We start from the raw sequence: 21,662 nt of genomic DNA, 5'->3' as shown, positions 1-21,662 counted from the left end.
ACAGGGTGAAGGGAGCCAGAACCTATACCAGCCCATCTCGGCACACACACGCAGGTCAGTAAGTCTGTAGCCTGTGGGAGGAAACAGGAAGGCCTGAAGAAGACCCATGCAGTTCACTGAGCCGAAATCAACTCTAGGACCGAAAAACTATGAGGCACACAGCATTTACTGCCACTCAATATTAAAAATATTAAAAGAAAAGATTTTTCTCCATCATCTGACTAAGATAAAGGATGCCATTAGTTTTTATCGTTTCCATATATATTGCAGTCCCAACTCTTCTATGAAGAATATCATTGTCAGCAGTCACACCTTGATGCAATTACATTTTGAAGAACTGTTTAAAATAATAGGGGTATTCACATAGGGAAGAGGTCTGAAAGGCTCTGGTCTCCAGTTTCTCACCCTTCTGGGGCACAGGCCGAATGTGTTTCCCATTCCAGACTCAAAAGAGCAAGTCGACCTGATCCTTTCAAACAACCGGTTGTGTGCTCTTCAATAAGGTCAGTGCATTTCAACACAGTGATCACGAGAAGTCCTCTCCTATCAATGTGGCACACAGTTTTTTTTTTCTTAGCAACATTTGAAAAAAATATCCCTAATTCCCGGAGGGGCCTTTCGCACTGAGGGGAGTCAGAACGGCGCAATATTATTTTCAGATATCAAGAGCACAGCAGTACCTCTGGAATGTAATATTCCGTAGAGAGTTTTCCTAATGAGGATACAGCCTGGAAATGCGATATACAGTACCGCGGGTGAACAGAAATACCGAGGGGGCTACACAGAAATAGCGGTAAGTAACTGTATGTTAAAGCTGTTAAGGAGAAAGCACCTGAAGGCATTGTATTTGCTTTCCGTGAAGCTGGACATTTCTGGGATACAGAATACAGCCTTTAGAAACGACCCCGACCCCTTGACAGCGATTTAATTTTCCATTGGTGATCGTTTTCACATTGCCGATGGTAGGAGACTTGTATTCTGGAGCATATCTTTTCACAGACATTATCGCGTGAAAAACGTAGCAATACAAAGACAACTGATTACATTTTAACTACACTGAATTGATGATGCTGGGTTTTTTTTTTACCTTCACTATAATCAAATTGCCTTTTTAGAAAGGCAACAAAGTGCCCGCACTCTGATTACAGTAATCGATAATGTAATGGTTTTAAGATGCATCACACCCGCTCATTTCCATAATGGTAGGGAGCTGGCGCTTGGGCTTTCCAGTTTAGGTCTATGATAACACTTGAGGCTGCAGCCTCGCCATTTTCAAGCCGGCAGAAATGCCTTGTGCCTGGCTACAGCTCACGATGCGCAGACTTTGTAATGTCAAAACCAGCCCCCTCCCCGCCTCACTCACTTTCGCCAAGTTACATCGCTCCCCGGCTCCGGCAAGATGTGGTGCGATTTCCTGCTTATTGTTGTGGGAAGGGGGCCGGCGGAGAAGGCGGGCGTGATTGGCTGTGGACCTTTGTCGGTCATTTCGCTCTTTCATCCCCTACTTCTGCTGTCTTTTTGAACCCGGTTGAATGACGTCCCTGTCAGCGCTGGGTTTGTAGTTGCTGCCTAAGTAGAGACAGAGAAGAGATACCCTGGACAGCGCAACTCCTGTCTGAACTACCCGCCCGCAGCTGCCTGCTGTAATATCAGCACTCCCAAATTCACACTGCATAAATATGGTGAGTGTCACTATCAGTTTTATTCTGGCCATGTGTGAATAGCCCTTCTCAATGTTCTGATGTTAAAATGGTTTCTGGTGAAGGCGCTGTCATTCATTCATTTAAGATTTATGTGCAGCCGGTTTCGTATTTTGCAAGTGTGCCTTTAGGGACGCACGATCTTAACCTGCTCAAGGCAGCAGGATAACAATTTTTGTGTCTGTTTCGCTGTTGAGACAAAAAGCTCTGCACCGCGTTTCATTTTTGAAGTGGTCTTGAAGATCAGCACAGACACATCTTTTCGAAAAAGCTCACATCCTTTTGGAACAATTAAATATGGTGCCGTAATAAAAACTAGACTAGTCGACTTGAGGCATGAAGTTCTTCAATGAAGGAGGTTGTAACAATGAAGGCATGCACTTCAGAGTACAGGAGCTACAGAAGCCTTTAACGCGTCCCAAACTCGAAACATACTGTAAAGCCGTATCCTCCAGTCCCCAAGAGAGGGTCTAACTTTGTGTGCGCGGATGCTGTTTTTTCTTTCTTTCTGCAAACCAAATCTGAACTAATGCATAGTAAAATCGCCAATGATAGAGATATCGCGTAACCTATTCTGGAAAAAGAAAGTACGAGCTTTAACCCTCTTGTTAAAAACTGAGATAATCCCTATAAAGCGTGTACATTGTGCAGAAATCTAACATAAGCTTGTATTGTGCTCTTTTCACATTGCTCTTCTGTTCGATGTACAAATTCTATTCTATGAGGATCTTCAACCAATTTACAGTATTTTAACAGTTGCTCCTGATCTATAGTTTAGACTGCAAATGTAGTCTTTTGCTTTACGGATATTTGGACAGGAACATCTTACAAGTATCAGATGTCTCAGATTTTTGACGGGTCGTGCATGCTTTGCCTTGTGGTATTGGGTTCGAGTCCTGGAGATTTCTGATCGTTGTGAAATTAAGATTGCTAAATGACAAGTGTGGTTTAACAGGCAAAACATGTTATAGTAGTCGAAAACAGTAGTGCAGTCTGATTAAATAATTTATATTATTGACTGTATAAACAATCCAGTATATTCATTCATTACATTAAAGATGTCTAAGACGTTTGCGAAATAATGTAAATGCGGGAACACTTATCAGTAAAGGGGTGCCAAATATGTAGTGCTTGTGTAAATGCGAAAAAAAAAGTGTTTTATTGCCGTCTTTCGGATGAGACGTTGAACCGAGGTCCTGACTCTCAGTGGTCATTAAAGATCCCCGGTGCATTTCCCGAGAAGAGTAGGGAGATATCGCGTTTTCCGGGGCAAATTTCCCCCCTCGCTCTTTACCGTGGCCTCCAGATTGTCCCCATGTATGATTGGCTTGCACTTGCCCTGCGATGGACTGGTGTCCCGTCCAGGGTGTGCCCTGCCTTGCACTCGTTGCTTGCCGGGTAGGCTCCGGCTTCCCGCGAACCAGTACAGGATAAAATGATTCGGCAAATGACATGACATTTTCTTAGTGATACAAACACTAGTTCATCCCATATATGACCTAAATGGAATGTACTTATACAATTATAAACTATACTAAATATAATACAAATAAAAATATATAAAATCATCATAATATAAAAATATCTTGTCATAAAGCATGTGGTTATTTAAAAACTACGGCAGTCCTCATTTCAGTAATATTACGGCGATCTGAATTCTGCGTGTAAAAGTGTTGGGAGACGCTTGGTTTAGCTTCTGTGTTCACATTCACCTCACCCCTCAAACATCTGACCCAGAGTCACACTGTTGAGCTACGACCCAGATGATTTGCATGAATTTGTGCTCATTTACTTATCTTTACACAGCTGAGACCTACCCCTGAAAGCATCACTGTAAATGCCAGTAGTCCCCATCACACCTGGTCCTTGTTTTGCAATGAATTGAAACTGGGAAGAAGTGCTTTTTTTTTCATAATCAGATGGACCTCAGACTTCACAGAAATCCTGGGACTAGACATCAGTGTCTGTCTGGCAGTTAGGAATGAGACAAAGAAGTCCCTGGTCTTGAAATCAGGCTGGTCACTAGACGAGCAAGACATTCTGTGCTTTCTCTTTCCTCTTTTATTGATAGACAGTACTGCCCATATTTAATTTTTAGTGTTAGATAACACTGAAAACCAACACATTGTTAGTCCCTTATTACTTATGAAACCAGCTAATGTCTGTTTGACAGATTTGCAGGTTTGTTTGAGCACAGGAGTTGGTCAGTGAGCTAGATTCAGTGTTTCTCAAAACATCTGGGGAGGTTATGAGGTGATCATAGAGTGTTTGGAAGATAACTCTTTAATTTACCCAAGAGTTTCAGTTGAAATGTTTGTCGCCAAGGTTTATGTAACGTGGTTGCCATTCGTGTATAAAAAAACATCTCTGAACTCATGTTAGATAAACCTGCACATCTACAAACTCAGAACTTGTGCACCGTAAAAATGCTCAAGACATGTCAGTTCCTTGAGTGTTGGTCCTGAATCTGTGGTTCTTTGTGTTTCAGTGCAGTGCACCATACAGTAATACTTGTTTACACAATCCTTGTACTGCAGTGTGGAGATGTACAGTGGAGCAGGTTTATTTCTGGAATATTTGTAGTCGCACGTACATGTCTTTTTTAAAGATCACCCAAAGCTGTTGTCCCTCTAGTGTTTATGAATATGTTTCCCTACCTTAGGCTCAGTCATAGGAACACAGATCAGGGTGCTCCTTAGCAACCAAGCCACAGGAGAATAACACTCACATAGAATATCATAAAATAAGAACCGAGTGTCTAAGGAACACCTAAAATTAAAACAAAATAAAAACCTTTTCTGATGTAGTGAAACAGCAAACAAGCGCTACTAAACCTATTAACTGTGCACCTAAGTAAGGCTTCAGTTCAAGCTGGTGTGATGAGAGAATTTACAGGTACTGCTTATGCTTTGAAGTAAAACTTGTTTCAGGCATTTTTTATTAAAACCTGATACATATATTTAGGTGTGTTCATCAACATGCACATTTAAATAACTTCAGAATGGACAGTTAAACTGGGGAGAAAAATATAACCTCGGTATAGCATATAAAGGTATATTATTTCAGCATTGTTGTGAACCACAAAAGATACTAAACATGTTCAGAAGTACTTATCATCTGAATGTTGTGTTTTCATGCATGTTCACTAGTTTCAAAATGACAAAATAATAGTAAAATAAACTCTCATTTTAATGGACTTCAGATTTACAGTAACGGACAAAATTGGCTAAAGGAGAATTCTGTGGAATAAAAAATAGCAGACGTTCTCCATGATAACTGTTCCAATTGAACCAGGAACCAGTTGATTGGATTGTTAAGACCTGAGCTGGAAGGAAAACCTTCAGACACATAATATTTTTGCAGTCCTTTGGCTTTAAAAATGAGATTGCTTGAACATCAGTCTTGGGAAAGTTTATTAACCCAGCTCAGGGTTAGAGATAACAGATATAAGAATAATGTTTGGGATTGTAATATGTCACAACCAATGTAGAAATGTGTGTGAATTTGTCTACATGGAAGAAATGTACATTTTCTTAAAAGTATTATTTCTCAATCACCAAATGTTGCACACACCTTAGTTTTTGCAAAGATTGAAAAACATTTAAAGACAGAAGGAAGAGGCAGAGATGTACTGTACAGCATGTGCTGTCCAGAACTGCATTAAAAATCAAACCAGAGCCTCATTCATAAAAGCCTCTGGTGCAGTTAGAAATATCCACATCAGCAAGGATGGGAACATACAGTACTGCAATGAAACGGCACAATTGTAAACCTTGATTAAAAGTGACTGAAAGCCTTATGCATAAGTGCAAATGATGCATAAAGCATTCAGTTGCTTTCAGTATCAATTTCCCTTCGGGATCAATAAAGTCTCATCTATCTATCTTACATGTCTGAAATTTAGAAGATGATTAATTGTACACAAGCTGAGGGTTCTCAATGTCTGCCCATGCAGATTGAAAAGGGAAGGGTGCCATTTTCACAGGAGAGAGGACTAACGGACACCAGCAGATGGAGTTTTCAAGCCAGGCTTAAAATATCAGAGCAGAAATGCTTACCTCAAACACGGCACTGGCTCTAATGTGGCCAACTTCTTACATTCTGTTTTCTGTGTCTGCTATTAACAGATTTCTGATTTTTTGCAATGTCAATTTGACCTCCAATTATTTCCACATGGCATGTCTCCTACATGGTCTCTATAGTCGCCCTGTGCTTTGCAGTCAGTGGCATCTGTGTATGGGATCATAACAATTTGAAGAACGTATATTGAGTAATACCATCTGATAGGAGATGTCAGGAAATGTCTGTTCATTAGATCTGTGCTTAAATTACATGCATCTGTAAATTAGATGTGTGACGCTGTGCTAATGATGTGCTGATTAATGTCTTCCTTTGCACGCAGCTACATTACTGGCATTTATCTCTGTGAGTGCACACCTACTCATTGTTACAGACATCTCAGTTACTGCTTATAAGTGGGAGGGCTACACTACCATCTTGCACAAGAATCAGGGGAAGTCTGCCCCAGCCTTGTCTTGATGGGTCTGCTGTAATTATCACTGCCAGGGTAATGAATAATGATGCTAATTGCTTGCAAGCGTGCGGTGCTTTTCATCTCAAAGGATTTCAAAGCGCTTCCTATAAGAGAGAGAGGGGAGCCGCCTCACCCACGAGTGAAGTGCAGCGCTGAGTGTGGAGATGTCTGGCTCTCATTATGTTCCCTCAGCGCCACCACAGAGCAGATCAGGCGACGTCCCAGCCTTCCTACAGCTCGCTTTGATGCAGCATCAGCTCCTCACCGCCCCAATGTGTATAGGGCATGGACAGTCAGCTATGCATCACCCCAGAGTATTGTCTCTACCTGAGTAACTGCTTCTGGGTGCTCCAGGGGCTCATCTGCCTGACCCCTGGAGGCTGTGTGCAGGAGCTGCCTTGGTGTCTGCCTCTGGAGAGCACTGTTTGTCTCTGGGCCAGCATTGCCATATGCCTGCCTCAGGAAATCTCATCACATCACACAGACGGCTGCATTTTACTTTCAAGGCGGCCTGACCGTAAGACTTGTCAATATTTGTCATAGTTCTAGAGACCTGGAAACCTGGCCTCTCATCTTTAAGTGAAAGGCAGCAGTTTTAAATATAGCGGGCTTGTTAGGTGCTCCGCTCTGCTGCTGCAGTGCTGTGCTGTATAGTGTATGAATGTTCTCAGAGACAGGGGAGGTGTTCAGAGGGACTTGCTTCTTAATGGATTATTATGATCAGATTTGGATCCAGCTTTATTCAGTAGCTGAAGGTAATTGGCTCGCTTTTCAAACTATAGCATTAGAACTGTAAATGGATATTGTATCTGTTGTTTGTTCAAACTCACCGGATCACTAGTATTATTTTTCCAGAAGTTTACCAGGTGCGTGAGCCATCTGATACAAGTTATCAAGTTTCTGCTCGAAGTTACATGAGTGACCAAAAGTAGAGGGCACAACCACACACAGGAGCGTTGAATTCTTAACCGCAATACCAAATCATACATTTGCGAATGGCATGTTGTAGAAAAATGAAATCCAGCTATTTGAAACAAATCACATACAGTATTATACTAAATTACATTTGGACTATCTCTGTACAAATCCATGGAGTAAAATTGCTTATTTCTTAATTTCTTATGTTCTTTGTCATTAAAAAGGAACACTGCCATTATCGTTGTGCTGTAAAAGGGGATTTATCATTATGATGTTATTGATTAATATGCAGTTTAGGGGTAAACGTGAAATATATGTAAAACTAACACAATTTTCATTAATTGTAGCCTTGACAGTAGGTGGAATTCATTCTGACCTGTCACAAGGAGATGAAAATCCTGATACACTACTTGAATGCTCTGTGTAGGGTTCGTGGTCTTACAGGGCTTTATTGGCATGTGCTAAGAGCCAGACTTTGTCACTGACTGCAGTCTGAAAGACCCTGGTTCTCTCGGTGATTGGTATTGAGAAAAAGAGGCAATTTTTACAGGGAGAATTGTAGGAGCCATGTTGTTAAAGCTAATAGCTTGTCTCATTTCAATGAACAGCTGGATGGAGTTCTTGGATTAATTAGTTACTGAAAAACAAAACTGCATAAGTAGGCCTAATGACCCCCCTCTTGTATCTAATCATTCTTCTGTATTCTGGTTTCAAACCGCTTTTGCCTGATGTGTCACCTGAAGTGAATTTAGAAAGATGAAAAAGTAGAAATGATCCCTACTTAAGTCTAGTGAGGCAGTTTGGTGCTTTATAAAGTTTATAAAATGTCTTGGAAGTAATTAGGCTTTTAAAGAGCAAAGAAATGCACAGGACAGTTTGTGTATTCCATTTGTATCACAATAGTAGAAAAAATGAATAGAAAAAATCTGAGATAGTGCAGATAGAGCTATCAGAATGATCTTAAGTCTTTTTTCTACACGGTCCAACAGAACAATATTAGAATCACAGTATCCGTCTGTGGTAATTGTGAAACGTGATATCTTTTCTCTGGAACAAGATGGGGTTCCTGGGTTTAGCTTAGTGCTTGCTGTTCACTTACAGAATGCTCTTTGTGTTAAAGAATACAATTTTCACTGTCAGGTCATCAATCCAATGACGAAGTTCCTGAGAACAGTGATGAACAACATTCTCCATGTTGCATCCCTTTATCTGTGTAAAAAGCTCTGGAGCAGAACTGTATACTACTGCAGTCTTTGCAAGAGGCGCTGTTCTGAAATTTCAGAACCCAGCTTCTTTCAAATTGCCCTTCTAACTTTCCTGTTCATTTGTTACAGTACACCACAGTGAGCTTTCATCAATAATCATTGCTAAGAGTCTCTACTGTTGTTACTCCTGTCTTGAATGGATTGTTTTTTTCATGGCAAACATGTCTTAGTCTCAATACTTTATCTTGCTAATCTTAAAAGGAAGTTATTCTTACCTTCTTATATTTTTATAAATAAAAATATATATTTTTTTCCCACTCTTGTAAGTGAGGAGGCACTTTGAAGTTTGAACAATGACACTCATTTGAAGAAATAAAAATGGCACAATCTTTTGTACTTGGCAGTAAAAGGGTAAAGTATGCAAAGTAAGCATATCAAACTGGCTGAATTTATCACCTCTCATTTGTAACCTTTCTTAATTTCTTAGAAATTAAAACATAATTAGCACAATCAGGAACAGCACAATGAGGCTGGTTGTTATCCCTATGGCTGTTAAAGTGGTAAATATCTGTAGATTGGTAGATCATTTTCTGAAAGAGAAGCATATTTCGTAATATAACTTGAGAGTGTCAGCAGTGTGAAGTCAATGATATCAATGAAGGTCACATTGTGATGACTGATGGCTGACATATGGTTTTCTTACTGTTTCATATGTGATGAGAAGAGGCTGTGAGGTCAGTTTAACAGCCCCCTATGTCTCCTGCAATTCACAGTCTGCTGGTATTTGCCTTACACAGAGATTAGGATCACAGAAGAAGTCCAGTTTTGCCACAGCTTTAAATACGTGCTTTCATAAGATAAAGATAATAGGTCATCATTATTTATATTTTACTGCTTTTACCTTTTATTTACTTGTCAGATAGTTTTCATAATCTAATAATACTGCACCACCATAATACTGTAATGCAGTACTAGTTACTGTATAAGTCAAATTGAAGATCCCAAGAGCAACTACAGTACTTTTTTGGTGGTTTGCTACTCATGATGAGCACTCACTAGCTGAAAATATTCATCTTTACATTTTATTCATCATTCGTTTCTTTCTTTCAATGCTTCGTTTTCTGTGCCACAGTGGTGTAAATGTCTTGGCCAGATTATCATATGAAAAGATAATGTACTTCGCAATTGATATGTTTTAAAATGGTTAAATGAATAATTCTTGTTTGCATGTACTGTATACTATGAAGGAAAGAGGAAGGTGTCTTAATATAAACATGATATTTTACAGACAGATGGGTTTTACTGATGCTTTTGGCCTTGATGAAAAAAAAAACTACCATGAAAGCTTTTTCATTCTATTTTTTGTTCAATGAAGATTGGACAGTTTTCTAATTACATATGGGATTTGTTTCTTGTATTTTATTTTTAGGACCAACTAGAGGCCTTTGACAAACAGTTAAACGATTTTGTGGATTATTTATTTGGACCAAGAGGTGAGTATGCCCTTTGAGATTCACATGGTTCTTCATTTAATTTTTGAATTACTGTATTTCTGTGACTTTTAACAGCCTGAGATAAATATTCATCACAATGGCTAAATGAAATAAGTGTGTAAATCTGTGAAAATTCAGTAGATAATAATTTGAAGAATCCCATTTATTTCAGAGCAGACGAATGAATAGCTTTAGGTATTAAGGCAGCAGTGTAGTTTCAGGGCTCTGAACTGTTGATGTGTTGCTGCAGGTTGTGCGACGATACTGCACATTGTGCGACGACATTACAGCGGTACCTTTGTACTGTTGTGCCCTTGCACAAGCTACACCACCACGTGCACATTGCTCCAGTAACATGCCCAGCTGTATAAATGAGTGCAAAAGTAAGTTGATTTGGGTAGAAACATCAGCCAATTCATTAATAATAACAGGCAGGACTCCAAACAATCCATCGTGTGGGTCGAACACAGCTTTAATAAGCAGCAGTGTTTTAATTAATATTTCAGAGAATCTTCGAGATATTGACTTGAAAATTTATAGCATCCGTTCTTGTCATTTCTGCATACAACCTCGCTAGCTTTGTGCAGCTCAAATGTAAGATACAGTATTTGTTTTCCTGTAGACTGAGGATCCCGGTTCCCTGTTTTATGAACAACAGGAATGCTGCTGCTTGGGGCAGTTAGAGTGAATGAATGTCCTCTTCTTTTTATTTTTGAAAGATATGACTTTTGAAAATATGAAATTCATCGTACTGGGACTACAGAGCAGACAGGGTAATGCAAAATCACTGCTGCGTTGTCTTAATAGGAGACGAGAAAGGCCAGTTCTCACTTTAACCGGGTGAGTGACTTAACTTCCCACTGAAAGGCCTGCAAGTTGCTGACCCCACGATAGGAAAAACACTCAAGAGATGCATGCTGGTAATTAACAGGGAAATGATCAAGGAAAATGATCAAACCTTCTGAATTCTTTCAGAACACTGCTCATGCTGGATTGTAGTATAATTTATTTCTAGTGAATGGGTTTACATAGATCTTCTAGCTTAGACAGGTGAAGGGTAGCTCACATACTGTACAATATCTTCATGGGACACGTCCTGTGACTGGCCTTCATGTGGTAGGAAAATACTTCAGAGAAATTCCAATGCCAAATTACAGCTTAAGCCTCAAGCAAATTCCAAATTAAAATATGAAAGCCCAGGCGATTATTCCATAACCAGAAAATATGTATCGGTGTCATGCTCACTCATTAGTGTAAGATGTGCACAGATAACATACATATCCACAAGACTAGACTTATACATGAAGAACAAGAGGCTAGAAAACAACTCAAAACCCCATCTGAAAAACAAATCTGAAAAGAAAATAAGAAAGTGGATTTATTTTCCTTTTTTTTAATGGATGTTAACATGACTCTTACTGCTAGGGACAGACATGTGGTAGATGGGCACTGAGCACTAACGTAAGCACGTCTGTCCCTCACTTACACCGTACTGGAATTAATGATGGAAGCAAAGTAAAAATATGAATGTGTTAAACAAATTGTGCATTTTAAATGAATAGGTTTTGCGTAAAAATGAAATGCTACCTAATGCAGAATTTATTGATTTTCTACAGGGTCATTGGTTGTCAGGCAATAAGAAAGTGTCACAGCCCCTCAAGGCTTATGTAGGATATGTGAGTATAGGTGATACCACTGTAGGGTATGTTTAGCATGTGGAGAGCACTATGTCAAAGACTAAGGCTTTAAGACTCTTTGCTTCATTCTTCAGATTTTGTTTTTTTTTTTTTGTTTCTGCAAAGGTTTTGGAGCATCTACACATCCAGTTGAAATCTCTTTCTGTCAACGTGTACCTCACATGTCCAGTTTATCCTTTGTTTCCTTGATTACTGCCAATGCTGAATATCACAGAATATGCAATATATACAGTATATACAGAATATACTGCACAGTAGTACATCACAGAATATACAGTATATACAGAATATACAGTACAGTATATACAGTACAGTATATACAGAATATACAGTAGTCTATACAGTACAGTATATACAGAATATACAGTAGTCTATACAGTACAGTATATACAGAATATACAGTATATACAGAATATACAGTAGTCTATACAGTACAGTATATACAGAATATACAGTATATACAGAATATACAGTAGTCTATACAGTAGTACATGCAGAATATTCAGTAGGCTGACTGTCAGAGGAGGGAGGGGGTGAAATGTGCCAATATGCCTCTTTCAGCCTGTATAATATACATCTTAGCCTGTATAATATTTTCTATATTTCATTAGGTTTAAAATAGTTTTAATAGTAGTGTTTAAATGCATTTGTGTATAAAAGATCAAGCATTATACCGTCCAATTTTGATTCCAAAGAAACCTGACAAAGTAGACACATAAACACATTTTGGAAGTGTTCTGTAAATTCATAACTATTAGATTAATGCTGGATTTTTTATTACTAAGCAATATAGAATATTGTGTCTTGACTTTTATAAAGCACTCTGATGTATGCTTGGAGTACTGTACAGTATATACCGTACATCACATCCAATGCATTACATACTGTATAAACATACAGTATGCATAATTTGTTGGAACTAATATGTTGCTTCTTCCTAAGACTTGTACTGTACTTGTCTTTGTCTCTTTATTTGTGAAATATCTTGTTTGCTCTAACAAATTAGATTCCATAGACACAATAATCATAGGTACAGTATTATGATTCAGGTCAGAGTATATACTAAATGACTTACTAGACTTACAGCATAGTTTATTTCACAATTTTGGTCTGAACTGCTTCTATTCAGCAATGATAAGTTATCTGTATACAGTAGGTTCTATTCTCTTTTGTTGATAATAGTTTTCACCCTGTGCTGTTATGTGATTATTTGCGGTAGTTCCAAACTAGAACTTGTGTGGTAATCTCCTTGTGCAAACAAGAAACAACATGCAGCTAAATTCTCACCTGATCCTGTGTGGTTCATTTGTTCTTGGATCACAAGACTGCTTTTCTTAAGATAAGAGATAAGATTAAGCTAATTAAGATGAATTCTCATTATATACACTTATCGCATTATATAAACTCTTATCTTTCATAAGCCTGCATAAAACAGTTAATAATTGTGAGTCTAAAGACATGGGATCATATACTGTATATACAGTACTGTTTATATAATGGGAATTCATCTTAATTAGCTCTCACCATATCTCAATGCTAAAAAGCTAAACTGTCTAAATAAACAACTATTTCAACTTCACAAGACAAGAACAGCTGTTCCATCTCATTAAAGCTGTTCATCAGGGCATAGCTAACTTAACATATATTAGGATCAGGTAACGGGTTTATTCCATGCTGAAAAGAAAAGAAAGGAAACACAACGTTTCGGCTGTGGAGCCTTCTTCAGGTCTGAGAAGGCTTCAGCATATACATATTATGATCATATGTATATACTGTACCACTTGACGTACTTTTACTGCAGCTGAATGGAGTAGTCAGTTGTTTCTATAGTGTAGTGGAGTGCTGCTCATGTGCCTGCCGAGGTCACAGTTCAGAAGAGCCCCAGTGAGTCACTTGTTTCGTGACAGCTTGGCTCAGTTTGTCAATGCTAGGCCGCACCCACTGAAGCTCCGTTCCCACCACTGGCTGACACCGTTTTCTGTGTCCTATGGCTTGTCGGGAGCATTAGAGGTAGGAAAGAATGAAAAATAAACGGTGGCGGCCGTTATTGCGACGCTGCCCTGACCTTCAGCACTGCTGTTTCATCGGAAAAACAGGCACAGGATTAATCCCAGCTGACAAGTCCCCCTCTGCCGCCTGAGCAGCAAAGAATTCCCATCAAAGCCGGGAAGAAAAGAACAGGAAGACGTTCACGGCCACCCAGCCTCAGTGCGAGCCCTGGCCTTTATTTAGTGATGTGAACAAAAACAGCATTTTAATGAATTCTGTCCTTGTACAGTCTTCCATACAAATACCCAGGATGCAGACGTCTTGCCAGCACGTCCCGGTCACATGTCAGATTCCAGCTGGAATCCTTACCCTTCTGGAATACGGATGCCAGCCAGACTGTGGATTAGTCCAAGCTGAACCGTGAAAGGAGCTGGTTGCTTACTTGCTGTGCCCCTTTCTCTCCCACACCCACTCGGTGGCCTGTAATTCCCAGCCAGTGTTTGTGTATTAACCCCTGTGCCTCAAGTGCCTAACTCTGCCTCTCAGCCCAGGTGTTACACGTGAAAAACGAGCACGCTACCGCATGGCTCATGAATTCACTAATTTCACGACTCGTCACTGGACTGGGGCCTGTGTCTGATTGACCTATGTTCTATCTGTATGAACCTGCACTGTATGTTCTTGTTTAATTTCTTTTTTTTACTTATACTTTTTGTGCCTTTTTCTTTATCACTATATACACCCTCTTTGGGTTTGGAAAGACACTTTATAAATAAAAGTTATTAGAAAACCTCATACGTACCTGTATTTTGGGGGCAGGGGCATTTCACATTTTCTAAAAAGATGAGACTTCTCTTATTTCTGGAAGGCTTCTTGCAGAAACACAGCTAATTATTTCTGTACTTTAGTCTACTTCATATGTACTGTAAATAGTAACAAAATGGCTACTTTCAACATTCACCCTAGATGGTTCCCTAGGAAGACATACAGTATATCTTAGTCATTTTTAATCATGTGGTTCTTGATTTTGAAGTTTGGACAAGGAGAAGTCAATTAGCAAAGATAATTTTTCAATTAGCCACCAAACATCTCATGCAGGGAAGATTTTCATTTTCAGCATTAACGGTCCCCTCACAATTGGACTGAGCTTGTCAGAACAGTTCTGTAAGGAGGAATGGGCAAACGCTGCCATATCTAGGTGTGCTACAGTGGTACAGATCTATCCAAACAGAATTATGACTGTGATTCAAGCAGACGGTACTTCCATCAAGTACTAACTCGGGGTGTGTTCACTCCCAACATCCAACCCATTTTTATAGGTTTTCATTTGTGATTAGTTTTGGCACTTGATTTTCACATGAAGGTTGTGTTACAATGTGTAAAAAACTCAAATTAAAATCTGACTCAATGTGTTACTTTGGAAAGGGAGAGAAGATTTTTCTATAGGCACTGTATGTGTCTGGCTTTGAACTAACTAAGGAAATGTTGTATTTTCCTTTCAGATGCAAGAGTCAGAGGATGGTTCATGCTGGATTCCTGTCTACCCACACTCTTGCTCACCCTAGTCTACCTGGTGATAGTATATTTTGGAACACTGTATATGAAGAACAGACCTGCATATTCTTTGAAGGGAGTTTTAATTGCATATAACTTTGCAGTCACTATGTTGTCTCTGTACATGCTTATTGAGGTAAGGGCAACAAAGGTCTTAGCCATTCGCATTTGAATTGATTATTTTGTTGACCATCGTGAGCTCGTATCTTCCACAGTGATGGTCAGTATCGGGAGTTATTTTGCAAACTGCTGTGCCAGGGGTTCCCAGTCCTGATTCTGGGGACTTGCACTCCTACTTGTTTTCATTGCAGCTGATCTCTTTCATCCGATCATTAATTGATTAGCTGGACCACAGTTGAGCCAACGGGTTGCTTGTTTTGGAGCTTTGAAAGTTATTTTCCTACTTAGAGGTTGGAGATCTTAGGTTGTTTATGAAACAAGAAAGTTTTAATTTTAGTCTTTGTGAGCATACAGAAAGATTGTTTCTGTGTCATGCTGATATTGGACTTTGAGCAAATTAATGCTGTGGGTAAAAGGAGATTCTAGTTCAAGGCTATATTTATTAATGATAATAATAATAATAAACTTTATTTTATATAGCGCCTTTAAAGGTGGCTTCTCAAAGCGCTTTACAGAATGACAACAACATTATTTAATGAATACCCCAGAAAATGTTTGTAGCTTTCCTTGTCCTTTATCTACACAGACATGCCCGTATGAATAGGAATATTTTAAGAAGGCTAGGCAGTTCTCTGGGAAATAGCTAAACTGGGACAGATTTTGCATACTGGCTGCATTGTTTCTGAAGAGTGCAAAGAGTGTGGGATAACTCTCTCTTTTCTAATTCTTTATGACCACTGTTATGAACTACTGGCTTCTCAAAGACAATAAGAGATTGTGTTTCTAGGAAATTCAACTATACTGTTGAGTTCACACAGAGGAGTGTTGCTGTGGTCAATGTGGAGCTCCTTATTATAATGTACAAGTACAGCAGATTATTCAGTGCATTGTTATAGGTAAACAGAAACTGCTTTTAAAAAACCTGAAGCTAGGCTTGCAACAACATGCTACAAAGCACATAAAAGTAGCTTACACCAAAACCAACACAGAACGTAACTTTCTGGGCTTTTAATTTCACTTACAATGAAAAACTGTCTCATTGAGAGTTAAAAACAATCTCCCGAATCCTTGGGTGAATTAGTGTAACGTGTGTGCGTTGTAATTCTGTAAAATATGATCAAACACGAATGATGATTATGAACCAAAGTCTGAAAAGCAAGCCAGCAAAACAGAAAATAGACAGATGCATGGAAGAATTCAGTGTATTATGAAAACAAGGTGAGGGCGCACGTGTGTACGCTCTCACCAGTGCGTGCTGCTGCTCTGTTTCAGCTCATTTTAGCAACGTGGCAAGGAGAATACAACCTGCAGTGCCAGAACCTGAACAGCGCCGGCGGAGCCGACATCAGGGTAAGAGGGGGAAAAAACCATTTTACAGCAACATCTGGGACGAGCAACTGGGTTGCTGTGCTTGCCTTCGTGTAAGCATCTACTTTTTCTACATTTTCACTCGATCTTTGCTTATAACATTACAGTATGCGACCAACTTATTATTTTGCTAAATGCTTTGTGGACAAAAGTGTACTCACACACACACACACACGTGTGTGTGTTATAGCATTCTCAAAGAACAAATTTGGTCCCGCAAGTCTCAACAGGTTAAACATGTAGCAGAATGTTACGGTTATTTTCTCAGGTTTGTAATTAAGAATGGTACTCGCACGTTAGTGATATACTTTATATATTATATGTAGCTAAAACAGAGAAATTTCAGATACAAATTCTCAAGCTTCGAACCAAGCAAGAGTCACCGTTTTTAATGATGTGGAGAATTTTGGATGTCCTAGCCAAAAAAGTGAGCAAGACAGACCTGTGGATTAGTTCTAGTCCCCAAAGGATACACACGTTGAAACCTCTCGCAAGGCTAGGCTCACCGTGTAGCTGTTCTGGCTGCTGGAGTGCGTTTGTCTTCTCACACACACACAGACTATAGACAGTGTGAAGTAAGACTCCCGCTCACGCTGTGTGCTGGTGGGAATGGCTGTTCAGAACTTGAGCCGCTCGTACAGAGCGGCTCACGGGCTGGCTTGTGTTCAGCGCTGTTGGGGAAAGAAGCAACCCAGCTCTCCCGTTTCCCAGGTGGCACATTGTCCTTTCCCTCCCACAGGTTGCCAAAGTGCTCTGGTGGTATTACTTCTCCAAGCTGATCGAGTTCCTGGACACCATATTTTTTGTGCTGCGGAAAAAGAACAGCCAGATTTCGTTCCTCCACGTGTATCACCATGCCTCCATGTTCAACATCTGGTGGTGTGTGATGAACTGGATACCATGCGGACAGAGTGAGTCACAGTGTTCACCTGGCTTAGCAGATACACATGCTGTAGTATCACACAGGGCCGATTCCAAATCGGGAATCCAAATCAGATACTCAGTCAGATACTGTATGTTGCTATTTAGCATATGCCGAGGAGGCCTAGGAATTGAACAGACATCCAAAGAACACTTGAAAAAAAATGTATGACATTTCCTGCAGCACATTTATATATTAATTTTGACAGCTATAGCAGTACATAAGTACAGCAGTATTAATTTAGAACAATAATAAATTGAATGCATAAATATGTACAGTAAAGATCAAGATACTTCAATGTTCTGCTTAAACTGTTTTTCCTGGAGAAATGGTTTCACTCATTAATAAGTAAGAAGGGAAATACGTGTAGCATATACAGTATTACTGAGATACAAACACAACCCTGAACTGATTAACAATAAAAAAACTGTCAATATATATATAAAGGCCACAAGGCTACATGGGAAATGAATTCTAAAAATCAGAGGTGTTGTCAAATTCTCCTCTAGTTGTTTTCACAATTTTTGCATTCAGGAGAGCAATATTTATTTTTTTAGAAACATGTTAATCTACTGTACATAACTTGGATATCCCCTTTTGCGCTACACTCCAAACAAAGAGCCCAGTATTTTAAGCTCATACAATTTCTATAATACATACACAAGGTATAAGAAACAAAACTACAGAATATTTCACTTGTTTTCAGAGGACTTTTGTAAATTATCCGGAAATTACTGTGAATTCACTGTATGGCACACTACACATACAGTATGTCTATTTGGTGTAATATTACATATTACATGCATGTGTATAATTGTTATTTTCAATATTTACTAAGTCCATATTTACAACCCCTGAAAAATGATAAATATCCATGAAAGGCTAATTCTGCACAATTTTCCAAAATATTTGTCTTCAGATCATGCTGTCAATTTTTTTTTTTAACAGGGCAATATTTGTCATTGTGCTGTCCCACAAGAGATTTTGTTCTGCTAAAACAGAGGTGCCTCCCTAGACACAGGACCCTTTAGAGGTTAAGACCTCAAAAGGTCTTAACGTGGCCTGTGAGTCAGATGACCCAGCTGGGACAATAGTGTAATGTGATACCAGACCGAAAAGGGAAACTCAGAAGGTGATCGTATCTCAACCCCCTGTTTCAAGTCTTTGAAATACATCTAAGCCTGCAGGAGCCATTATTACCCTAGCTACCTACGAACCCGGGAATCCAGCCTTAGGCTTCTGCTAAAATAAACCCAGGAAATAAATGCACGTGCTGGGAATATTATTCATCCTTTCTTAAACTTTCTTTTAAGGTTTCTTTGGCCCGACCCTGAATAGTTTCATCCATGTACTAATGTATTCCTACTACGGGCTCTCTACAATCCCCTCTATGCACAAGTACCTCTGGTGGAAGAAGTACCTCACTCAGGCTCAGCTGGTAACGTATTGCCTCTCATGAGATTTGCATGCTGTTACTTAGCGCAAGAACTCACTGCGGGTGAATGCTTTGTTAAGACAGATTCTGCCGATTTGTGCTTCTCTTAGATTCAGTTCCTCCTGACCATCACACACACCCTAAGTGCCGCTGTGGTGCCATGCGGGTTCCCCCTGGGATGCTTGCTGTTCCAGTCTTCTTACATGCTTACTCTGGTCATCCTCTTTGTCAATTTCTATGTAAAGGTAAGTTATCTTGTTGTACCAACCCATCTCTTACCCAACACTGTTAGTCAGAACTGTGCTGGATGGACACCTTTAAGCGTTAAAGAGTAACAACATGCAGGCCTTTGTGCCACAGCTGTAGAAATAACTGTGGCACCTATTCAGAACAAACACATAAACAGTGGCAATGATCAAGATCACAGGTACAGTATATGTGAAATAGCTGTGTATGCTATTAAGTCTTCTGGTACTTAAAACGTGTTTGTCGCCGACGTTGAAATTTTTTGCTACTGTAATTTATCACCTTCAAAGGTGATGTGTGGTATTGTATTGTTACGATTGTATTGTGTTTATCTGTGTCTAAGAAGTAAGGCCGGTATCTGGACATTACAATCGCAATGCGAATGTTCTATTATCCAGCCTGAAAGGACATCGCTGTATTTCTTGGTCACATATTTGACATCATCAGTCACAAATCTATCAACTTGGTTGTAATTCAGCCTCAAACGCATCTAATCATTTTACAAAACCTTGAAAAACGCTCATGTAATTAAATCGGTCAATAATCAATCACATTGAGAATGGCTGTACATTTAATATGAAACTACGCGTATTTTATTTTTCTAAAACCATGCATACAGAAATACAGTATGCATATAAATAACATTTTGAAGCACAGAATATGAATACGACTGGAGTGATAACTACTGTACATGCAGAGAGCACAGGTGGGAAACATCAACAGAATACTTAGCATCAGTTCTGCTCCAGCCTATTTTCTGTTAGCTTCATTGCAGAGTAGATAGAGCCCGCTCGTCTTTAACACACACTTCAAGTGACCTTTGCTATAAACATGCCTGCAGCCTGTTGTCTTTGGATAGAAAAGCCTAATGGCAGTGCAGGGATCCTTTGTGCTGGGGCGGAACAACCCCTTACATGTTTATCCAATGTGCATATACAGTACACATTGGGACGATGTTATTTTGGTGTAGTTTAACTCCAAGACTCGTACTGTACACCATCTTTTATCTGCAGACATACAAGAAGAAGACCTTCAGAGATGATGGCAAATGCTCGCGAGATCTGAAAGATGGCAGGAATGGTCTTGTCAATGGCTATTCTGCTGTTTTCAATGGCACAATTTCAACCAAGAAAAGCCAGTAGTGTGTGAATACACTTTACAAGATAGAGAGGGAGATAAAGAGGTATCAGCATCTAAAGGTGCAAAATCAGATAACTCTGTAGTTTAAACTGGAGATAAACTGTATATGTTGTTATATAGACTTATTTGTACTTAATTTTGTATCAAGTGGTTTATCTTGTTTTCTTAATGCTTGTAACTGATAATGGAAACAGTGCAGGGTACTGCATACATAGGGCTCAATTTTCTACATTTCTTTACGTCTATATTTGGTATTAAAGAAGTGCTTAATTATCATTAAGGTAATACAGTTTTACATGAAAAAAACACTTCCCCATCTCTGTACATTGTTACAGTATATTAAACCTTTGAAAAAGGTCTTTGAAAAAAGTGCAGAAGCCAACCCTGTGTGTACAGTACAAAATATCACTTTGCTAGGACTTAAATCAAAGCAAAACAAAAGATGCCTTAGAAATACACAGTAAACCTTCTACCTAATGCATTACATTTTTGGGGTCTTTGAATGCCTTAGTTTTTCCCATAAAGATGGCATTTAACATCTTATTTTTAAAACTATTTAAAATAACTTTCTTAATTTTTTTTAAAAAAATCTAAAACTTTACTAGACTTTTTGCGATATTCAAACTAAAGGCAAATTCAGAGACGAATGAATGTTCTGGGAGTCTTGTCTTCTGCATAAATATAAAAAAAAATAAAGCAATTGAAAAAGTTTCATTGGATGTCTTTCATTAACACCGTTTCATGTCCTTGAACTGTGAAGGAAATTACTCAGACCCAGTGAACTGTTTTTGTACAAAGCAAACTACAGATGCAGCCATTTAAAACGAGCTTGTTACACTGTGGTAAAACGCGGTAGGTGTGTTGCATCACAACGCGTCATATCGCGTCGTACCGTATACGACTGTAGCGCTCTTGGGTTCACATGGGTATGCGCCTTCTCCGCTGCTGCCTCAGGTCGGCCCCCCCACCGCTGGGGACTCGAACCCGGGCCTCCGGCGTAACTCAACAGGGACCCAGTCAGTTGAGCTAAAGGGAGATCTCCCGTCACCTTCCAGCCACAGGCACAGATCCCGAGCCACAGAGCCACCACCCCACCCCTAATGTCAGTACAGTTTCCACTCTTTCATAATATTTTTGATTAGATTAATGTTTTAATGCTTCTCCCTCATCTATCAGGGAATAGGAGACGTGATACTTACCCTCTCAACCCTTACTGGGGTGTTGGATTTTGACATCTTCCATAAACAGGCAGGTAAACCATACAAATCTGTAGGAGACGCTGTAATTGTTACAGCCCAACACCAACATTTATCACAGATTGAGGAGTGTGGATAAAGTTGT

At 39.4% G+C, this 21,662-nt stretch overlaps 1 protein-coding gene across 1 annotated transcript; it reads left to right on the top strand.

Annotated features, from left to right (window-relative positions):
* The first annotated feature begins 623 nt into the window (after positions 1–623).
* Positions 624–21,029, top strand: elovl2 (ELOVL fatty acid elongase 2). Its single transcript, XM_015354967.2, has 9 exons — positions 624–793; positions 1,549–1,682; positions 9,787–9,850; positions 15,039–15,226; positions 16,483–16,560; positions 17,318–17,489; positions 18,814–18,938; positions 19,046–19,180; positions 20,195–21,029. The coding sequence occupies exons 2-9, from the start codon at positions 1,680–1,682 to the stop codon at positions 20,321–20,323; spliced, it is 894 nt and encodes a 297-aa protein (XP_015210453.1). The 5' UTR covers positions 624–793; positions 1,549–1,679; the 3' UTR covers positions 20,324–21,029.
* Positions 21,030–21,662: the final 633 nt, after the last annotated feature.

The sequence above is a fragment of the Lepisosteus oculatus genome, chromosome 6, assembly GCF_040954835.1.
Source record: "Lepisosteus oculatus isolate fLepOcu1 chromosome 6, fLepOcu1.hap2, whole genome shotgun sequence".
Lineage (NCBI taxonomy): Eukaryota > Metazoa > Chordata > Actinopteri > Semionotiformes > Lepisosteidae > Lepisosteus > Lepisosteus oculatus.
Note: the sequence above shows the minus strand (reverse complement) of the source record. Positions and strands in the feature narration are given on the sequence as shown.